Genomic DNA, 23,555 nt, shown 5'->3' with positions numbered 1-23,555 from the left:
CTAGCTGTCATTCCCCCAATAAAAAAGGCCAACTGGGAAGGAAGATCAATATCGTATCTTTGAGCTAGACTGTGGAATTCATTACCACTGAATCTACGTCAAACCAGCCACGAACTGTTGTTCTGGCGGCTATTAAAAACGTGATTATTTGAGTTTGTGGTTGGCCGGTTTAAAGGACGACACGGAGCTTTGGATGTCTTTATTACTGTGCTTTATTGAAGATTATATTAGAGTGGTGAATAAGTCTTTCTTTGTTGTTTTTATTTTGTTTCCCGATTAGCTTCTGTTGCTTTTCTTTGGTTCTTCAACTCTTCTTCGTTCTTTTCTTCTCTTCCAGGGCTCGTCCGGGAAGCGCGTGCGTGTGAAAAGAACAAGAAAGGAACTGGTATGTAAGTTGTATTTTGTCTGTCTCTTTCCTTCTCTACCTCTCCTCCTCTTTTCGTCCTCTGCTTCCGTCTCTCTTTCTCGCCTCGGTTTCTATTTCGTTATTCCTAGGTATTCTATTTCTCTCTCTCTTTTGTCTCTTCCTTTACTAAATCTCTGTATCACTTCTCTTCTGCTATACCAACTCTTCCTACCTTCGCGTAGACTTTGCTATCCTCTTATGGTCTCCTCTATCTTTTCAAGTGTTCTTTCTTTCTATGGCACCTTCTTCACCCTCTGCTGTTCTTCTGGTCCTTGTATCGCCCCCCCGAGACGCCGCCTTTTCAGTCTTCCCAGGTCCCGCATTGTGGCTTCCTGAACTGAGGGTCACGGCCGGCCGAGGCTTCTGATTGGTCTCCGCCTCATGAGATTCCTGGGTATCCGGGGTAGCGGCAGCACAAGTCGGTGTTGTGTGCGGGCTGATTCCGATCGGTCTGTCACAGTGTCCCAAAGCTGTATATTCAAAGGTTTGTCTGTATAGCGCTGAGAGGCCTTCTGGTAGCTATGCGCTCTATAAATTTTCATAACATAACATAGCATAACATGAGAAGATTCCTCCTCTAGGGGTCTTGCAAGACAACACCATGCCCAGTCCATGTTCACACAAGAAGCAATGAGATGCAAATCTCTTGCAGATATGACTGAAGGCTTCTCATTCAGTGCCAAAGGAGAGGTCAGGAATTAATTTTGTTTCAAAATATTTTTGATTTCTTTCCACCAGAAAAGACTTAAAGCTTCTGAATATTCCGGAATTAATGAGGCTGCCATTACACATTCTCACGTAACGGTCACTTCAACTGGGCCATGGTTTGATAGTGTACAAGGGTGAATTGTACTACCAGTAATATGCTTGGCAAGAGATTCTGAAATTAGGGGATAATCAATCTGCGGCGAGAAATCATGCAAAGAAGGGTAGAAAGTATGCTACTGTTAGTTACTATGAGTTGCTAATTTAGAGATAGATATCTGAGCCTCACTACAAGCTGACCAAGTGCATTATATCAGGAAGCTCCCACCACCGTCATCAGTTGCAATTGTTAACCATCCAAGAATGGATCCGGGCCTAAAAGAACTGCAGGATCTCAAAGTTAAGGGCATGTACCTGTATTGAAGAATCAAAGTTAGGAGCATAAAAGCAATAAAGAGCCACATGCATACACTCTGGATTCTTCTGAGTACAAAAGCAATGCTGAACCTAAACATGGAGCAAACATTGATGTTCATCATTCAGCAACAAATAGCTCAAATGTATGATTCTTAAGCCACACCATCCTTACTGAAATAGCATTGTATTTATCCTCTGATAGAAGCAGACTATAGATCAATTCCACTTCTACTTGCTGCCACTAAGATTGATATGAAATCCATATCCCAAAGTATCTAAGTTTCTAGAGGACCATAAGTTGTGAGATACCTGTCAAACAGGGTTAGACCACGTTGTAAGAATGTCAGTAAGAGTTTCTTTCATCAACCAGCTGGGAAAATTTGTCCACTTATCTCATTTTGCTACATCTCTCTTATGGTTGGCATCGTTCCTCTCTGAAGAACCACATTTGTAATGCTTTCTTCGTTCCAGTCAAAATCCTTCCAGATTGAAGCTTTATTCTCTAGCTCCTCTTTCTGGTCCTAATTACTCATGGCTTTCACTTCACAGTACTTTCCTATGCTGACAATACTCACCCTATCCTAAGGTGTGATTACCTGGCTGAGAGAGTTTGAGAGAAGGTCAACTCCTGTCCCTGCAGTCTGCCACAGGATGAATGATAATGTTTTCAGGTTAACCTCCGAAAATACTGAACTTTTAATGCTGGAAAAGAATTCAGTTTGGTGTCACAAATTAAATTCCCTCATCCTCTAAGAAGGTACAGTGCCTAGGATTTTGCCTAGAAAATGACCAAAAGCGAACGGCTCAAATTAATTTAATAGTGTCATGTGGTTACATGCATAACAGTGCCTAAAATGCTTTGCTCTTTCATTCCCATTCAGCTTAAAAACTTGTGTTGTTAATTGTTAATGCCTTATTCATAATCAGACTTAACTATCCAAAGACTTGCAATCTGGGACTTTCTATTTTGATTGCAATGCATTCAGAATATGGCAATCTTATGGAAACTCAACAGGGTCTCAAGTGCCTATTGTAACCTCCACTGACTGGCAGAACCCAGCCGCATTAAATGTAAGCCCCTGTGGCTGGTAGATAAAGCCATCTACTGCTTAGGGCACTCCTCTCATTTAACCCTCCAAATATATTACAGTTGGGGAATATTTTAACCCTCATTTCTCCCGTTTCAGAATATCTAGTCAAGGTGGGCAAATTTTCTCTCTGGTTATTTCCTCCCTCTGGAATGCCTTCCCATCGACTCTTTGGAGAACAGAATGTCATCTTGATTTACATGCAGCATAAAATACCCCTCTTTTCTGGTAAGCTTCCAGATGGACAGATACAGTATTAGAGCCATTAAGCTTTTAGGCATAGGTATGTGATTTATGATCAGCCATTCATTATTACTTGTTCCAACTCTTTCAGCCCAGTTAAAGGACTGTTTTTCACAATTTATGCAATAAATGTGTCCATTCCTTTTTCATAAACATGCTTAAGGCAGCCTTGTAACCAATACTTTAATGTTAGCTTTCAGTCTGTCTCAAGCTTGTGTCTTGTTAATTTCAGCTCACTCCTTGGATCTATGACTCTCCTCTCTATTCTTCTGTTTGTTTTGATCAGAGAAGTAATTGGTCTCAACATGGTTTGTTCAGCTAGTGCTGACAACAGGAAAATAGGTTTCCCTTTGTATGTTTCTACAGAGACTCTTTTTTAACACTTGGTGGGAGTGTGTGACCCTTCCTCTTAAGTATCTGAACCATATCGCCCCACTCTACCTTTCCCTCATTCATTGTAAAATGTCCCTTTAAGACAGTTGCAACATCTGTGCATAATGAAAATTTATCCTGATAACTTTCTTATAAAGATCTAAAATGAAAAAAAACAGAACTCCAGCCCCAGTCATTTTGAACTAGACCTAATATAGATGGAAGAGCAAGCAGCAGCAGCTAGCAGCCCAGGAACACGAGGAAAGGCAGCTCCAGGTGAATGAAAATCACGACCTGCAGCTGCAGGCTTCATTCGGATTTCCTGAGACGCAGGAACTGCAGAATTAGACAAGATAGTGAGGTTGCAACACTGTTTCTATGATTGGAGTGGAAATAGTAAATCTAACCTCTTCAAAGCCCAACGCTTTCCCTGCTCTTTATTACGTTGGGGTGAGAATCGTAAATCTAATCCCTCTAAAATCCAATACTTTTCCTACTTTTGGTTGGAGGAATAGTAAATCTAACTCCTCCACAGTACAGTACTTTCCATGTTTTTGCTTATAGTGGAGTGCAAATAGCAAATGCGGCCCCTCTAAAATCCAACACTTTCCCTACTGTTGGTTACATTGGACTTTCAATAGTAAATCTGACTAACACTTTCTCTGCTAATGTTTAGTTTAGTTTTTTTTTTTTATAATTACATTATTTATAATAATTATTTGTAATTTTTTATTGGTGTTCTATTAATGATTTTGGTTCATATTTGTTAATGTTTATATTTGCCATTAATAATTTTATAGTAATTTTAATCTTTAAAATATTGTTTTTATTTTTTGAAGTATATATATTTATATATTTTACATTAAAATGCAGCCAACCCCCGCCCATGCAGCTAACCCCATGCTGTGCACGCAGTAGGGTATTAGCCACAAGACCTGGCATGCAGCCCCATCAACCCCCAATATAAAGGCAGTCAACCCCACACTTAGCCATAAGTGGTAAAGGTTTGTCCACTGGGCCTGGGGACCCCATCCCTAGGGCATTTATTTATTTATTTTTTAAGGGGAAAGGGCCATTTTAAAGAAGAGGGGGCCCTGTAAGCTCTCCTCCCGAGTCTTATTAGGCTCTTTGGACGCCATCATCCAGGACCAATTTTTTGATTAAAGGGGGAAGGGGGCCACGTGGCCCACTTGCCCCTTCCCCAAGCCCTATTAGGCTCTGGGGACCCATCCCCTAGAGTCACTACTTATACAGAAGGGAGGGGCCACTGCCCCCTTCCCTGAGCCTTATTTGGACCTGGGGACCCAAGGCTTGCTGTTTTTTTATTAAAGGGGAGGGGCCACATGGCCACTCTCGCCGAGCCTTGTTAGGCCCTGGGGACCCCATACCCCAGGACCACTCTTTTAAATAAAGGGGATAGGGACACGCATGGCCCCCTCTCTGGGCCATTTTCAAAGCTCCCGCCTCCTGGAAGTGGACTTGGTGTTTGATCCTGCTTGGCAGGAGGTTGTAAACACAGGTTTCCCTGCCAGCGCAGCTATGTAATCGGCTCGAGAAGGTGGGCCTTACAACTCCCTTCCCCATATAGTCAAAGTTCAGCCCTAGGGATGGGCTCCATAGGGCCTCTGGAGGATCAGGATGAGGCTCACACAGCCACCTCCCCTTTATGAATACAACCTCAGGGGTGGGTCTACAGGGCTTATAGTTATTGAATGTGGCATGGCCTCCATTTATTTCTGATCCCACAAGAAAGCAGCCTTGTCAGCTGTTTTTTTTTCCTTTTGTGGCCACAAAGGTGGGCCTTTTGCCCCCCCCCCCCGGAGGGCAGAGGGGGTCATGGTATCCCTACCCTACCCCCACATATTAATTTATTTTCTAAATTCAGGACAAAGGACTAAGTCCCAAGACCTGTACTGGCTGCCAACAACATTTTCTCATGTTGCTGGCTGCCAATCAGAGTGATTGCGGTCAGGGGAGTCTGACTCCCACTGAAGTGAGATGGCAAAAGCAAAATAAAGCACCCTTGGGCAATCAGAATGCTCTATTTTCAATCTGGTGCTCCGATAAGAGTCTCCAGACTCTTGCAAACCCATCCGTCCACATACACAATTATGTTGGACTCAAAATTTCTCAAAAACGACTGAACGGATTTACCAAATCACAAAAGGCACAATCTGCGGACCAAGATCTAGCTCCCTGTCAATTTTGATGTAAAGCCTTGTCTAAAGAGGTCTGTGAAAAATGCCTTAGGATTTTCTGCCTTGGGACCCCCCTTTTTTCTTGGCTCCCGCTTACCGGATCACCTTGAAACGTTCCAGGAAGGAGCAGAGGTGGATGAGCAATACACTTTGTGAAGATTCCTCAATTGGGGAAAAGATAGTTCTTCAATATCTTTGTAGTTTACATACAAAAATTGTAAACTTGATATTTTGTCTATGATATTTGTGTCACAATATTTCTGAAGATGATATTTTGTCTTTAAAGCACTCTGTCAATTTCAGGTGGAATGAAGTCACTGCGTAGCCATAAGGTGCAGCTAACAGTGTGCGGGTTGCATTACTGGAAAAATCTCTGAATTGAATCTATTGGAAATGCTTCTTTCATAAAACTAGCAATGGGATGTGTAGTGGGCGGTTCATGTGACCATCTTTAGTCTGCTTTGGGCATGCTGCCTGTTATTCTTCGCATTACTTCCCAACCTTAGCACATGCTGATGAGTCTCATAGTCCAAATAATCGATCAAAGATCAGTTCTTAGATTGCCTTGGACAGTCTTATATTTTATTGTTGAACATATTCTGGTGTGCTGTAGATCAGAATTCTCAGGCGATCAGTCAAATCCTGAGGTAATGTATAAAGACAAGGAAACCTTGGATGATCCACCTTAAGATAGAGGTACTCATCCTTACTTAGTAATCCCTGTTGGTGCCAAGTGATTAACCTATTGTTAATCTTGTTCGTAAAACAAGTAATTGGATTACCTGTGACATGTTCGTAACAAGAGGCATCATTCAACTGTGATAAGATCTCATTGTCAGAGTCCACTTTATTCATGATAACAACATTCCCACCCTTATCTGCTTTTTTAATGATGATGTTTTTGTTTTGTTGAAGCGACCAAAGTGCAAGTAATTCGTCAGAACTCAAATTGCGAGTGAAATTTTGAAACCTATTCCTTGACAGGTATTTATCAAATTCTTTACAGACTAAGTCAAAGAACACATCTAAATTATAATTTCCAAATGTCTTTGGTATCCAACGTGATTTCCTCTTTAAACCACTCACAATACTGGTGTTGGGCTCGATATCTAAATCCTGTAAAACCTGTGAAAGAATACTCAGATCCTCATCACGTTCTTTTTGAATGGTTATGGACTTTTTAAGTGGGGATTTTGGATATCTCACACTGGGGGATACATTGAGCTGCATGTTGTGGATAATATTTTCTCTGTTAGTGTCTTATCACATCAGGTAATTGTGCATTCAGTCTTTTCCATTTGCAATGTTTGTTTTCCGATTTGGGCGTCCAGGGTTTCACCGGTTTACTGTTCCTGTTCTGCACTCACCCATTTGGGGGTTAAATTTGCTAATCTAGCATTCTGTTTCCCAGCTCAAGTGTCTTGTTTGGTAAAATGTTCAGCCCTCAAGAAGTCACTGTGGTATTTTCCCCGAGACGAAACACGTGTTGGCAAGTGTTTGGGATATTATGCTCAAGATTTGACTGATCGCCTGAGAATTCTGAGCTACAGCATACCAGAATATGTTCAATAATAAAATATATGATTGTCGAAGGCAATCTAAGGACTGATCTTTGATCGATTATTTGGACTATGAAACTTCTTGTTGGAGATATTACAAGTTAATTTTTTTGAAAATGGCATATTTGGTTTGAGTGCCTCACCTTAGTTGTCGTTTTGTTTTGTTTACTTTTAAACATATTAGGGAATTGGGTGTTGTCCCCTGTGAGGGCACCTTTTGTTTACCCTGTGCCTTCTATATATCCTAGAGCGCCTTTTTGCCTTTTTCCCTCAAAGTCACACCTCACTTCTGGTATTACACATGCTAATGAGTGCCTCATGCCATGGAGAAGTTTCCAGACATCAGCATGAGCTGGTTCAAAGTGAAGAGGATACACAAAGGGATGAGGATTTACAAATGGCAGCTGAAATATTATCCTAACTATTTGTAGTCGAGGTCAATTCCTTCCTGATGGTTTTGGTCCACAAGAGCAGGTTCATCAGCTACAGGTGTACTCCCTCCTTGAAGCAAGGAGGATGTTCAGAAGCAGGAAGCCACCCGAACCAGCTGCCAAAATTGTCCATTTTAGCCCTGATTAAAAAGTTTGGTGTCTGCAGCAGCAATATATCAAGAGCTGCTGTGTCAGGAGGCATGCCACTTAGTGACACAGTCATCTTGTTGCTGCGAGGACAAAACCATGCCCTGCACTACATGCAGAACGACTGGCCAGTCCAATTGGGTTTTTAAACCCTAATCTGAAGTGGAGGGATATTCTTAACTCAGGGGCACAGAATTATTTCAGCTCTCAGATGCAGCCCCATCCTCTGTGGTTCCATTATAGTTAACTGAAAGTGGCTGACAGAAGAGTGAAAGCTAAATATTATTATATTTTAATGATTGTCCTTTTGCAAACCAATTGCACCAATAACAAAGCAAGATGTATGTGGCGGTTGCAACCAGTGAGAATTCAACGCCAGCAACAACCTCAACTGTTTTTGTTTCTGAATGAACACTGTTAGTAGTTATCAACAGCTTTTTGTGCTGTGAGGACGTTTCCACAAACAGTCAATTTAGGAAGCACATGTACAGCAATGCTGAATTGGCTTTTCTACCTTTTTACTTAGTTTCAAGTTTTAACACAACATTATGGCCCTCATTATGAACACAGCGTTTTTCACTGCCGTGTTCAGGCTGGGGGTCAATCTATCGACCGCCAGCCCCCCTGGAACCTCGCCGGCCGTATTACAAACATTCTGCTGGGCCAGGACATTGCTGGTGGCTTCACGTGGAGCCGCTGTCAATGCCTCTGTGCGGTGGGCGCAGCTGCACCCGTCGCACATATCACTGCCCGTAAATCGGGCAGTGACCTGGGAGATGGGGCATTGCACAGGGGCCCCTGCACTGCCCATTCCAAGTGCATGGGCAGTGCAGGGGCCCACAGGGGGCTCCAGAGCACCCCTTCCGCCAGCCTTTCCCTGGTGGGGAAACCCGCCAGGGAAAGGCTGGTGGAAATGGGATCATTATCCGAGGGGCAGCAGCGCTGCCCTGTCGGATAATGATGCCGTCCACCACCAGGCTTGCATGTCATCATTATGTGGCGGTGTGGGCCGCCATGCTGGATGGCGGGATTTCCCACCACTGCCGGCATGGTGGCCCACACCGCCAAGTTCATAATAAGGGCCTATATCTCTACGCCACAGGCAATATACATTTCTCAAATTCTTCATTTCCATCCTTTGACTTTAAGCCCTATTCAAGTACATAAAAGTATTTTTCCTGACTTTAATACATTGTAGTCTGTGGGCATCTTCTCATCCCCTTACCTTCCTCCATTAACTTGCTCTTCCTCTGCCCCTTGATATTTATCGCCAGAAAAACCCACTTTGGCTCTCCACCGACTCCATATTATGGGGAACCTCTGTGGGCATCTTCTCTTTTTATATACTACCTTTTTAGCATCCATACACATGTCCATCCCCCTCTGCCTTTCTCCAATGCACAATAGTCTTGATATTCAGTTGACCTGATGAAACTCCCTCTGATCCTGAAATTTTCAATGAGTAGTGCACGTTTCTTGTGTGCATTCGGAGTCCTGTGGGATCAAACAATGCAGCGTATCTATCAATGATTCAGTAGGCACAGTGGCACCAGGGCCCTTGCAACCTCTGGTGACTATTGAACACCAAAGACAGTTAAGTGGTGGATCACAACGAGCCTCCCAGGCCTATACTCGTTTGAGGCCCATGGTTAGCAGTGCACAGGTTCTGGAGGGGAACCCCGTGGGGTTGTCCCCTGAGCCTGCACAACTGTTCCTGGGGCTGACTGGGCTTTTGGGGGGTTTAGAGAGCGGCTGTGGATTCTCGCTACATGCTGCCTCTGCCCCGGGAGGTACGAAGCTGCACCGCGGCTGGAAGAATTGGGCTTCATTAGGTGCTGGTGGTCCAGCATAGGCCCGACTCAGCCTAGGAGAGTCCTTACAGGCTTGACAGTGTAACAAGTGGGCTCCGATCCCTGCAAAAGACCCTCACAGTACCTCCAGCAGCCTTGGGTATGGCCTGGACACAAGTTCTGCAGCGGTAGTGGGACGCTGCGCTCAACTGAGGCAGAGGCCTTGTACTGGTAAATCCCTCCCAAGATTTACCTTACTAATTGGAAAGGTGGGAGGCTGAGGACCTGATCAAACCTGCCATCCTACCTTGCAAAGTGCTGCGCTGAATCGTGGCTGATACCAGCTTGCCCTGCTAAAGAAATGTGCTGTGATGGGGGCACTAGCGATGCTGATGAGGGCTGTCCTATGGGCTTTGGAACTGCATGGTAAACCATAATTTCCATTCTACAGACACTGCTGAAATAGCCCAAGGTCCATTGCAGGGAAGAGCCTGGCAATGACCTGGAGATTTAAACAACTGGAAGGGGGCCACTTAGTGACATCTACCTGTGTCGCATGCTCCTACTGCTACATGTTGGCTGTACAAGCCTATTTGTGTTGTCTCCCCGGTGACTCTCTCAATATGGGGGGCCTCTGAGGTTGAGACAGCACCCCTATGAATCTGCAAGGCCCAGCCGCACATTATAATACCCCGGTGCATTGCCCCCTCTGAAGAAATGCACCTCCGGGGAACACTGATGGCACAGGGGAGGTCCTGATGTCCTCAAAGGTGCTTGCTGCAAATTATACATACTTTGTCGATAACTGTGGTGTTGTTACACCCCCCCCACACCACCTCCTCCTCCTCCAGATGATACCTGAGGTGGTGTAGCGCTGACAGCATCCACTAACAATTGTTAGTCTCATGTGAGAGGCCCAAGCAAAACCGCTAAACTTTGATCAGCCTCCCAATAGTTGAATAGTAAGGGTGCCTCAAAGGCACCTGCCATCATAGTGAAGGATAAGGGATCCAAGCCCGTGCAAACCAACAGAATTGTCAACTACACTCACAAATGACAGCCTCCTGGACCAGTCGAGGATGGCGAACAGGGTCCAAAAGAGCATATTGATGTGTCATTGAAACCTGCCTAGTCGGATTTGATGGAGGCAATCCAAGGTTCCCAAGTTGAGATGGTCAACAAGATAGACACATTTGCCATAGAGGTAAACTTGCTTTGGATGGACCTCTGAAAGGTGTCAGACTGAGTAGCTGTTATTGAACAGACATTTGACACCTTACAGCAAGAGGTGCGTAATCTGCGTGCCACTGTCTCTGACCTCCAGGAATAGACTAACCACCTGGATGAATGTATAGAGGATGCAGACAGGATATCACTAAGGAATAACCTACGCTTCGTGGGCTTTCCAGAAAGAGTAGGGGGGCCATCCAAACTATTGCTCGAGGGATGCATTACTACATCCATCCTCCTGAAAAGACCAAGTTCTTCACGACTGAAAGGCCTACAGAGCTCAAGCTCTCATGCCTAAACCTGGAGCCCCTACAAGAGCGATAACTGCCTGTCTATTTAACTTTCAAGACAGCAACTCCATCCTTCAATGGGTCTGTGTACAGGGCCTCCTGCTGTTCCAATGGAATGCTATCTCTTTCTTTCCTAACTATATGCAGAAAGTGCAGGAACAGAGAAAATCTTTTATAGCCATCAAAAAGTGTATGAGAGACTTGAATTTGAAATACAGCCTGCCAAGCACACAGAAACAATTGGCCCACCCCCGGAGGTGGATAGGATGCAGAGGAGCCTCGATAATTGTCAACAATCAGACAAGATCATAGTTTGTCTGGATAGTACGCTATGGGCTATGGCGGCAGTCCCGGACTCTAGAGACCCTTTTCTAAGACGTCGCAGAGACCCCAGCACGACTAGTGACTGCACATGCATGGGAGGATTTGTTGTATCTAGGTAACAGGAGAATGTGTTTATGGAATGTGGGGTGAAGTGGGAATGTGGGAGGCATGCTAGGATTCGGGACTCGGCTGTTGGAGACCGAAGCAAGCGGATGTTGCTGTTGTTGATCAAAATAAACTCGAGGATTTATATATAACTTTCCACTGTCATGCTTGGTATTTAACAGTGGCGACGAGGATCTGGAGACAATTTTGTTAGATACAGTGTATTTTTTAGCGGACCTATATGCGTATGGGAAGTTTTTCGATTATTTTTCTTTGGTGTTCTGGAAAGATCGCATTTTAAGAACATACAGCTGAGGAGAAATTCTACGGACTGAATTGGTAACTTTAATGTTAGTTACTGTGTGATTTATGGCATTGAACTTAGCCGTTAACAAGACTAAGTTCAAAACAAGCGGCGCACGCAATATGTTTACCGCGCGCCAGCATTCTCCTTCAGCGATGGAGTAGAGCGTACAAATAACACGCGCTGCACTGTTCAGTAAGCGCGATCAGGTAACACGCGCTGCACTGTCTTCTTCGTGCTGCTTGTATTGATTGGGAGCAACTCGTGCTTCAGTGATATATTTTAAAAGAAGGAATTGTATCAGGACAATAAGACTTACCAGGATTGAAGATGCAATTTGAACCACCATCTAAATTTTTGCAAAACAAAGGTGATCCGCCTATGCATTGGTCCAGGTGGAAGGAAGAATTTTTAACCTATTTGAGTGCGATTGACGTTGAAAATATGTCTCAAGAAAGAAAAAAAAATATTTTGCTGCATTGTTTGGGCTCGGAGGGACAAATGGTGTTCAGAACTTTACCACCTGTGGCTATGTTGGGACAAGGTGAAGGAGATGTAGATGTGTTCAAAGAAGCTTTAATAAGATTGGAAAACAGATTCAAGCCTACACCAAGCGTTGCGTTGAATAGATTCAAGTTTTACACAAGAATGCAGCATCCTGAAGAAACTTTTGATGACTTTTTAACGGCACTCCGGGGTTTATCGATACATTGTAATTTTGGAGAAATAACTGATGAAATGATTAGGGATCAAATTATTGTGCACGTAAAAAGTAGGAAAATTCAGGAACATTTGTGGGTTATGGGAGATCCTAAACTACAAGATGTTATTGCAACGGCTAAAGCTTTAGAACAGTCAGAAAAATGGATAAAAACGATACAAGAATCTGACAAAGCTAGTAGTATGGAATTGGATGTTGTGGGAGCGGTGAGAGGGAATTCCAATAGTAAAATGGGTGATAGCAACAATGTTGTGGAAAGAAAAGAAAGGGTTGGCAGGGTGGATAAATATGCTTGTTTTCGGTGTGGTAGTTTAAATCACTTAGCGTCATCAGCTCAGTGTCCGGCTATTGGGAAGGATTGTAAGAGATGTGGAAGAATGGGACACTTTGCTAGGGTATGCAGGGATGTTAAGAAAAACAATAACATTTTGAGAGGGAAGATGGCGTGTGTGAGTGTTGGAAAATCTAAGGTGGATGGATGGGGCAGTGATGTGAAAAGTGATGAGTATAGTGGGACGGTGTTATCACTGAAAAGTTGCAATGGCGAAAAAGAGAGTGTATCTAAACGACCTATGTGTGAGGTGATGGTGGCAGGAAGAAAGTTAGTACTCATGGCGGATTCGGGGTCGCCGTGGACAATTGTTGTGCAAGATTACTTCAAACTTATGTTTGAAGGTATTTGGGACATGACTGACTTGAGTGGACCTGACATTGTAGCTGAGAGTTTTGAAGGTACGACAATTGATGTTATGGGATTTGTGGAGACGGAAATTGTGTTCAAAGAAAGAAGAGCAAACATTAAATTGTATGTGGCATCGAAAGGCGTGAATGTCTTGGGTTGGAAGGATCAAGGTAAGTTGAATATAATTTTGAACCCCAGGAGCAGAGAACCAGTGTTGGCAGTAGGATGTGAGAAAAACAGGGAGGACATTATTTCCAAATTTCCACAAGTATTCACCAATAATCTGGGTAAATTGGTGAATTACAGCCATAAGATAAAGGTTAAGAATAATGCTATACCTGTAGTGCAGAAACTTCGAAATGAACCCATTTGTGTTAGAGAAGAACTTAAACATATATTGATGGAGATGATAAAAGACAATGTAATAGAAGAAGTAGAATCTTCTGAATGGGTTTCTCCAATTGTGTTGACCCGGAAACCAGACAAATCTTTGAGATTGTGTGTGGATTTGAGGGCGGTGAATGCAAACATTATTGTAAATTGTCATCCTCTGCCTAAGATCAATGAGGTGATCAGTCTGCTAGAAGGAGCAAACATTTTTACCACCCTGGATTTAAGGTCAGCGTATCATCAAATAGAATTGACGGAGGATTCAAGGCATCTTACGGCGTTTATCACCCCACAGGGTTTGTTCCAGTTCAAAAGGATGCCCTTTGGTTTAGCCTCTGCGGCATCAGTTTTTCAAAGGGCAATGTTTCACTTGTTCAAGGACATGGATAAATATGTAAAGTGTTTTCAAGATGACATTTTAATATTTTCCAGTGATGAAGAAGTCCACAAAGAACATGTAGCAAATGTTTGTAATGCATTAAGGGAAAAAGGATTGACTTTAAAGGAAAACAAATGTAAGTTTTTTGCCGAATCTGTGGAGTATTTGGGGCATAGCATATCTGGCAATGGGGTAGTTCCAAAACAGGCGTTGGTTGATGCTATTGTGAAGGCTCCTGCTCCTGACAATCGGGAGAAACTACTGTCATTTGCTGGATTGTGTGAGTACTGTAGTAAATTTATTGACAACTTTGCCACAAAAATGGAACCTTTGAGAGAGCTCACACGGAAAGGGATCCAATATATTTGGACGGAAAGACAAAATGAAGCTTTTGAAGCGATAAAAAGGGAGATAGTGGAGGCTCCAACTTTGAAACCGTTCAGTGTGGGGGCGCAATGTGTGGTGACGGTGGATGCGAGCATGTATGGAATTGGAGGTGTACTATCTCAAAGAAGTGGTAAGGACAGGTGGAATGTTTCGTTTGCCTCACGTACACTCAACGACACAGAAAGAAAATATGCTGTGATTGAAAAGGAGCTGTTAGCATGTACTTGGGCGGTGGAACATTTCAGGGATTATATTTGGGGTACAAAGTTCATTCTTCAAACGGATCATAAACCTTTGGTTGGTATTCTTTCTCCAGGTGGGGGATGGAATGCCACAGCTCGTATTGCAAGGCTGGTGTCAAGATTGCAAGAGTATTGTTTTGATGTTGAATATGTACCGGGGAGGAATAATGCGATGGCAGATTGTCTATCAAGACTTCCACAGAATGAGACTAAGGGGGATGAGGCAGTCCGTGAGATGTTAGAGAATGATGTAATTTCTAATGTGTCAGGATACATGACTGAAGAGTTTGTGAGTATCAAAGAAGAAGATTGGATGGATGGGTTGAAAAATGATAGTGTTTTGCAGGAGGTAATAAAATATGTGAGAAATGGTTGGCCGGGAAAAGGGAGGTTTGCATCAGAACTAGAACCGTTTGCTATGGTTAGGGATGAATTGGAAGTGGTAAATGAGATGTTATTCAAGAAAGGGAAGTGCATTCCTCCCAGTGGATTGATACAGACCATTTTGAGCATAGCCCATGAGGGACATCCGGGTATGTCGTCTATGAAACGTTTGGTACGTACATGTTTCTGGTGGCCAGGATTAGATAAAATGGTAGATAGAGTGGTCAGAGAATGTGATGTTTGTGTAAATGCAGAAAAAATGTTAAGAACTGTGCCTGCCCCTTTGGCACCTGTTTCCTGGCCGACCTCTCCCTGGCAGAAGTTGGGATTTGACATTACTGGTCCATTTTATTCACTTCCAGCTGATGCACGTTATGCTCTGGTTCTTATTGATTATTTTTCCAAATGGCCTGAGGTGAAAATGGTTCCAAGCGTTTCAGCGAGTAGTATAATAGAATTTTTCAAGGAAATTTTTGCAAGAGAGGGCTATCCAGAAGTTGTAGTTACGGACAATGGGGTTCAATTGGTTGCTAGTGAAACACAGAGATTTTTTAGGTACAGCAACGTTAAACATGTTACTACTCCATTGTATGAACCACAAGGCAACGGACAGGTGGAGAGATTTAATCGGGTTCTTAAAGACAGCATAATTTGGGCACATGGTTTTGGAGGTTTGTGGAAGGAAAAGTTAAGAGAAAGATTATGGCTTTATCGGATTACTCCACAATCCACAACTGAGGTGAGTCCTTTTAGACTGTTAAGGGGAAGACATCCTGTATCAAAATTATGTCCATGGTGGTTCAAGAGGAAGCATGGAAAGGAGGAGTGGGAAAGTGTATCTCTGGAAGAAGTCAGGGAAAGAGTCAAGGGCAAACAGATGAAGATTAAAGAAATTTATGACAGAAAGTGGAATGTGAAAGAACCTAAGTTTGTAGTGGGAGATTGGGTTAAGATACGTAAGCCTGGTTTGGTAAGAAAGACTGAAAGCAGATTTAGCAAGGCTATCAAGGTGGTCAAGGTGTTAAGAACTAGTGTGGTTACGCAGGATGGCAGGGTGTGGAATGTGAGAAGGGTGGCGAAGTGCCGTGGTGACCAAGTTGATGGTAATGAAGGTAATTGTATTGATCAGCTGGTAACAGGGTGGAGTGGTTGTTGTGAAGAAGTTGTACGACCTGTTGAGTGGGCAGGAAGCGAAAGAGAGTACAGACAGTCTGTCTCTGCTGATGCTTCCTCAGATCAAGGGAGTTTTGGGGACAAGATAGGGAATGGAGATTCTGTCGCTTCAAGAGTAAAACTTAATGCGAGGAAACGTTGTCCACCGGGCAAATTTAGAGAGTTTGTGTAATTAGAAATTAAGTGTTAATGTGTATAATAGTTTTGTTGCATTCTCCATCATTATCTATATTTTGAGTTTTTATTTTGTATTTTCTGTGTATTTTGGACTATGCAACACCATTTATTGTGTTTGGTTTCGTTTTATATATTTCTGTTTTAGGAAGGGAAATGTGTTGTATCTAGGTAACAGGAGAATGTGTTTATGGAATGTGGGGTGAAGTGGGAATGTGGGAGGCATGCTAGGATTCGGGACTCGGCTGTTGGAGACCGAAGCAAGCGGATGTTGCTGTTGTTGATCAAAATAAACTTGAGGATTTATATATAACTTTCCACTGTCATGCTTGGTATTTAACAGGATTCCAAGGGTTTACACGACTATCTGTAAGTATAGTGGGGAGCCCAGAGACAAACATCTGTCTCAGTGGGTACAATACTCCCCGTGGCTGACCCCATTGGAACGGTTTCTGCTTGCCGGGTAATCTGCTCGGGATTTATGATAATTATTGAACTGTAAATGGGGGGAGGGTGGATGATGGCTCATGGTCCATTTGGCTTGTTCACTTTTGCAGTACTATTATATAGACGGGTAGCCTTAGCGGAGAGGGGGTAGACCCGGTGTGGAAGATTGAGTTTTTTCTGGCTCGCAACCTCTTCTGAGTCCTAACCTCCAGCACAGCATAGAGTTAAATTGTATTCACTGTTTCTGATTTCTTTTGCTTTTTGTTTTTGGGGTGGCTGTGGCTGGCTCTCAACTGTCGTGAAGCTTGGGGGAGCAGGGGCAGGTGTTCTAGTGGTACTGCGCACAGGGAGGCGGTGTTGGGTAAAAGTTTAGTTTTTAACAAGTTGCAATGTTGGGGGCTTGCAAGCAGCTCTTTTGCACTACAAACCCAGCTAAGACTCCTGGCTCAGACTTTTACAGGTTTACCAGACACAAGGCAGTTTCACTCGGAAGTAGGGGCAGGATTACCACTAGACACAAATGCCAGAAAATGTCATTAAGCTTGTCATGGAACATCCGAGGCATTGGCCAGCTGGAAAAGCGTAGGAGGATCCATGCATATCTGAAATGCTATAAGGTGGCCATCACATTCTTACACTCAAATAAGGGGAGACTGTGTGCAGATCATTTAAAAAAAAATAAAAAACTGGAAAAATGCTGGCCAAAGAAAAAACACAAACTTTGAGAAGGGCTGTTTCCATGTTTTGCCTGGAATGTTGGATTTCTTGTTTTTCTCTTACCATGTCCATCTTGAAAATTCATCACAGCAATGTATATCATAAAACCCCCCATGCGTAGTTTACATAACATGTGGCTCGGAATGGTAGCAGGCCCAGTGAGTGCATGGGTTCGTGTTTTTTTTTAATAACATATTAAGTTGATTTAAGGATTAAAAATAACTACATATTAAGCACATAGCCATCATATTCAAGGAGCCTTGGATTCCCAATGAGTCACTCACTGAGGATATCAGGCACAATTTAGCCAAACTCACTATCTTCGCAAAACTTTCGTTTGTGGGCAACCTCTAGATCTATAGGTACTTCTAGTTTTGAAAACCCATTGGTCGCTGACCCCCAGTTGGACATGGAATGTGGAAGTCAGAGAGTTACAGCATTTTGAAATGTCTCTCATAGCAAGCATAGATTCAATTTCAATGAATGCTCTCCCGAAGTCTTCAACAATGCCTAGTAGTTCGACATGTGGGGCTGGTTCTACTAATCCATCCGAAACCCTTGACACAGCTGTGAATATACTTTGCGAATACTGTACAATGAGAGGACATTTCCAAACCATGTTGAAGAAGTGCTCCTGTTCCTCATGGCAGCAGAAACAGGCAAGAGCTGAAATTCTATTAATCTGCCACAGTCTCAGGCATATAAGATAGATCATATGTAGATATTTAAGTTGATTGAGTCGGAGTTGTGAGGAGATAGCTAGTACCCTTGGGGAAATTCATGCATTCCTCCAGTCACAACCATCCAAAGCACCCCTCCATTCCTTCTATTGTGCCCTCAAGTTTCCCAAAAGGCCTTGGAAGTTAAAGACTAGGGACTCGTAGATCCAAGAGGTCCCTCCTTTTCCAAAAGGGCCCATGAGAATCTTCGCTGCGAGAGGGCCGAATTCGGGAAGGCAGCAAGGGCTTCCCAACTGAACTTAAAAGCATAACGTAATTGTAAGTAGCAGCAGAACTGAGATTTGTGTAAGAGCAAGTCAGTCTGAAGCATTTGGAAGAATAACATGTGGTACGTTGCCAAATGCCACCTGCTGTAGATGTGTCAATAAGATTCCATTAGTCAAAGTCGCAAGAGATGCTAATGACTGGAATGAAGAAGTGGACAAGGATGTAATATTTGGTGCTGTGATGTTTGATGTCTGGTCTGTGGAAAATTCCAACTGTTAAGCTTTTTTGCACTTTGATTATTATTTACTAAAATTTTTATTTTTGGCCCAATTGGCCTTGCTAATGCTCTTTTCATTACTAAGTTCCCTTTCTTGGAGAAATGTGGCACAATGGTTAGAGCGGCAGACCCTGATGCAGAGACCAGGCCCGGGACCAGGGTTCAATTCCCGCCTCGGCGGTCTTGGGCTCAATTCCCTTGGACCAGATAATTCTCGCCTCGGTGCCTAATCTAATTAATGGGTCCCACTCTGTAACTCTGGGCAATAGCTTGCTTAATCTCCACAACGTCCCTGACAGTGCTTGGATGCCTGGCTTCACCATGGGGGTTGCCCAGGAGTGGGCGCCTCACAGGGAAAAGCCAGGAGGGGTTTCACAGCGGTATGCGTACAGCGCCATGAGACCCTAACGGGTGAGTAGTGCGCTTTACAAGTGCGAAGTTTCCTTTAGCAAAGTCTTAAACCTAGTGGATCACTTAGGGGTTTGTAGACATTAACCGTTGCTTACACTGCAACTTCCACAAACTAAAATAGGAGAAATAAATGTTCACAGCAAAGAGAAATATATAATTTGCATATCTGCAGCTCACCTGAGTCTTTAGTGCTTCAAGACACCTGCGTAACTTTACAGAAACACTTGGACCAGCATATCTTTCAGGTCCAAAGCTGAACTGCTGGATCCAGTTGCAACCTTGTGAAAAAAGAAGTCTTTCTGGGATCTGTATTGAAAATGAACACAAACATGCCTTAACAATGCAAACCAACAAACAACTCTATGACATTCAAAAGTCTTATTTAAGGGTAATGACAGTCCTCCACAGTGCTTTTACTGCTGCAGACGTATAAGGTTACAATGCACTACTCCGCTGACAGAACATTAACAGGCTGATTTGGAGTGATGGGGAATTCTGGGTGCAAAATCTGTGTTGTTTCCCAGGTGCCCAGTTTACATAAGATTCAGATTCTCTGACCTTGCAATGGGGCAAAACACACTAACTGAACAGGATTTTGCATGTCCAAAGGGACATAAACTCTTATTCTACACAATCTTCACAATTTGCACACATAATGAGATCTCCACCGCCATGACAAGAGATCTGCTTATAGGAAAGTGTAGGGGAAATGATTAAAGTGCATTATTTTTTAAAATATATATACAATATTTATTTTAATCTCTAACCTATAGCTAATAAAATCAAATGTTACAGCACATTAACTCAACAAATTAAATGTACATTAAATTATTAATTTATTTAAATATATCAACTAGCCAAGACATTTGATAAAGTATGGACAGGATGGATCAGTGGCAGAAAGTTGAGCATGGCAACTTGGGGAAGGGAGGGAGATTGGGGAGAGGATAAAATGGCAGCATTGTACTCTGTATGTATCAGTAAAAACAATAAAAATACTATTAAAATATATATAAATCAAATAATTGTTTAAAAAATTGAAACATTTAAAAAACAGACACCCTCACCAACAGTTGTATTTTATTTAATATATGGTGAATCTTGTTAAAAGTATGTGGATGATTGGTTTAAAATATTTTAAAAGTAATTAAAATATTGTGGTTAATTAATCCAAATTATTTTTAAACAAAATGTATTAACTTTTAAATTCATAATATGTCATTAATATTTCACATACTTTTCAAAATTGAAAAATATAAAAAGTAAACACTGAAATCATTTCAATAATTAGAAATCAGTTAATGTAGGGTGTGGTTTTATTTCCTGGCATCCAATGTTTCTACACAAGTGTATTGAAGTACCTGTAAGTGGCCACATGTGGCGCTTAATTTACTTCAAAGTTGAACTGGAGTACATTTACATCTGCTTTAACACCTTCAAGGATTTAGTAATTTTGGAAGTAAAGTTTGTGAATGGCAATGGTCTTACTCATTTGTGGTTCTGTGCGGCAGTGGCTGGCATGTAGGCAGAGTGGGGGGGGGCAAATATGGTGTTGGTGCGTGTATGAATGCAAGGTGAGTGGTGTGTGCAGATAAAGAAAGAAGAAAAAATCACTTACCTTGCTTGCTGCATGACGTCAGATGTCCCCTTCACTCTGGTCTCCTCAGGCTCCAGCAGATTCCCTTAAGCAATCCTGACGCTGCTTTCATGCTGGCAACCAGCATGAAAGAGGAGTCAGGATTAGAGCTACCAGCCTCTCTCAGTGCTCTTAATAGCACTGGTGGCTTGTGCTTTCTTCAACTCAGCTGTCTTAAGACAGCTAAGTTAGAAAAGGGTGCATGTCTGGCTGGCCTTCACTAGACAGACGGCCAAAAAGACATGCACACTTTAACTTGTGCACAGGTCACTGCTGCAACTCAGCAGCAGTGGCCTCACCCGTCCTGAAACTTGGTTCAGGACAGAAGGATAGAAAATAAAATGGTAATAAATTAACTTTATTACCATTTTATTTTTCATCCCTGGGGTGGGCATTTTAGGAAGAGGGGCTACGCTTCTCTGCCCTAAAGGAGGAACCACCGCTGGTTCTGAGTTCCTTAAAGTTCCCTAAACCTTTCTCATTTAGTAGTAAATATTCTCAATTTTCTAGGCATCCCCAGTGCCTCCCACATATAATACTAAAACATACAGATTTGTATGTTGAGATCTTCCCAAGAAAAGAAGGCAAAGGCTTGAGCATTGTTTGTTGATTTGTTTGACAATTGAAATCAGTGCATAATTAATTAAAAAAAGTACAGGGACACAAATTTAATCTTAGGAGCCTACTGCTGACACTGCAGAATGGCACGGTTGTCAGAAAGTAAGGCAGTCTCATATCATGACTACAACTCATGCCTCTTCCCTCCACTACCTAAACGTTCACTCTCTTTTTCTGATTCTTTCATGCTCCTTTTTAAAATCCTGCTTTCTTGCTTTGTCACGGTTTTCTTATTGGTTTCCTTTTTCCTCCCTGTTATGCCTTCTCTCTTGATCTGGTTTAATGGCTGATGACAAAATAGAAGTCCTGCCCCCCTCAAAATAAGTTCCAGTGCCATCACCTCCAACCAGCAGCACACATTAAGCAGTGGATGAAAAGCAGATCATAAGAGTAGTCTAGAATCGATTTGAATGGATTAAATGCAACTGTTCTATATTTTCTTCAAACAAATACATTTGACTTACAGATGTTGAAGTATCTGTAATTAACACCAGTTTCCAGAAGACTGGCATTAATGTTCCACACATATAAAATCCAATGAACTGTATAGATAAGCATTTCCATTTCAGGGGTGTTATTTGTGTAACCACTCAGAGTTAGAATTCAGATACACATTAAAGGATGCTTCTATGTCATCAGTTTTGCTAACATTTGGCAAATGGACATTGCGGAAGTTAGGTGTGGGTTACTTTTAAGCAAGTACAAATAAGGGAGTAAGATGGTGGCTGCCAATTGCCAACTTTCACCTATTAAAGTTGGAAAAAAATGACAGGAGTTGAGTTGCAAATATTACGACTGGTGGGCCTTTCAATTCATACAATGAGCGCTGTGAAGAACTTTCTTTCTAATAGTTTTGCAAAATGACCCAATGAGGGTGCTTTACAAAGAACTTAAACTGGCAGAAAACGGAAATTCAATTACATTATGTTAGCAAAGTAAAATCTACTCGAGTGGCAGAAAGAAGTAACTGCCCTTGGGTGTCCCGCGTGATGCCATTCATGCTGATTTTACAGCGCAGGAGAAACTCCTGGCACTGAAAATCAGTGTGAACAGCGGAACTAACTCAAATTCCGTCGCTCACAGAACTCCACAGAGCACTGCAGTTTTGTCAGCACTTCGGGGAGTTCCACATAGAAGAACTCAACGAACTCCGCCCAGGCTTGGGCTTTCCACAAAACAGCTGATAATATATAGAAGGAGATACTCACTTAGAACTATGAACATTTCAGAAACAGTTTTCAACTGGAAAATAATATTGTGTGATATTTGGGCAGATAGAACAGTAAACAAGAGACTAAAGCCCTTCTTACAGGTTGTTATCATAAAATATGGGATCTAGCATGAAGGTTGCTCCGTCTACAAGCACCATGTGCATTCATGGGTTGAAACGGGTGGAAAAAAACAAGATGTAAGCCCAGCTTCCTAATAGCAGAATTGTCACAGAGGTAGAGCGTTTATGATGCTTGGGTCACCTGACGACTTTCGGCAGACAGCTAGATTCATAAGCGCATGACTGTGTCTTCTTGTAGAATTTAACTGCAAGTGATCTACAACATTTTGGAGACCCACCTCATTAATGCTCTTCCATCGTACTCTGCATCAGTTTGAATACTGGAATTATGCTTTTCACAGTTTTGTACTGACCCTGCTGAGTGAGCTAAAAGAGCAAGGAGTGGTAAAACCAGTAGGTTTAGCTTGCATTTTGAGTCCTGACTAAAATAGTTTAAAAAAAATAATAAGTCTGCTGCAGTGACAAAAGAAACAAAAAACAATAGTTCTGTGTATACAATGATCCAAAGAATGCAATTTGTGATAGTTCAATGTACTTTTGAGATGTAAAATAGTTTATTGTGCATTTAAAACCAGCGCTCCATAGAAGCCAGAATGATCCACCAAACAGCAACTACCATGAGGCGAGTCAGATATTCTCTTGTGGGGCAGAGCTAAGGCCCTCTATTTGTAAAGAATTGTTAACAAAAGGTCAGGTAGACATCTGTGCTGTCAAGCCAGGCCTACACATGTCAAATCTACTGGCAAGAACTCTCGCCACACTTAAACCAAGGCCACAAATAAAGTATTGAACCACGCTGTAAAAAACAATTCCAAATTAGAAAAGCTTTTCTTTGTTGTTTCTTTTACCTTTGTTTTGTGAATGCATGACAATGCTGCAAGGGGTTATGGCATAACGATGCTTAGTGATGTCTGTTCCTGAGTACACTGGTGTGCAAGTTAGATGTTTGTGATGTCTGTGCTAGAAGTGATTTGTAAGGATATGACTACGTGAATGAAGTATACTAGACCACATTCACACAGAAACTGTTCTTAGGTTGCAGGGAAACCGGTTTGGTAGCTACCCAACTC

At 42.4% G+C, this 23,555-nt stretch overlaps 1 protein-coding gene across 2 annotated transcripts in view; it reads right to left on the bottom strand.

Moving 5' to 3' along the window:
- Positions 1-23,555, bottom strand: part of OTULINL (OTU deubiquitinase with linear linkage specificity like) — a 318,990-nt gene that overhangs the window by 57,495 nt on the left and 237,940 nt on the right. The window contains exon 6 of one of the 2 annotated variants that reach the window (XM_069219762.1): positions 19,118-19,246. The exons of the other annotated variant lie outside the window; for it this stretch is intronic. Within the exon in view, the coding sequence (XP_069075863.1) occupies positions 19,118-19,246 (129 nt within the window). The remainder of the gene's footprint in view (positions 1-19,117; positions 19,247-23,555) is intronic. 2 annotated transcript variants of the gene reach the window in all.

This window comes from Pleurodeles waltl, chromosome 2_2 (genome assembly GCF_031143425.1).
Source record: "Pleurodeles waltl isolate 20211129_DDA chromosome 2_2, aPleWal1.hap1.20221129, whole genome shotgun sequence".
Lineage (NCBI taxonomy): Eukaryota > Metazoa > Chordata > Amphibia > Caudata > Salamandridae > Pleurodeles > Pleurodeles waltl.
Note: the sequence above shows the minus strand (reverse complement) of the source record. Positions and strands in the feature narration are given on the sequence as shown.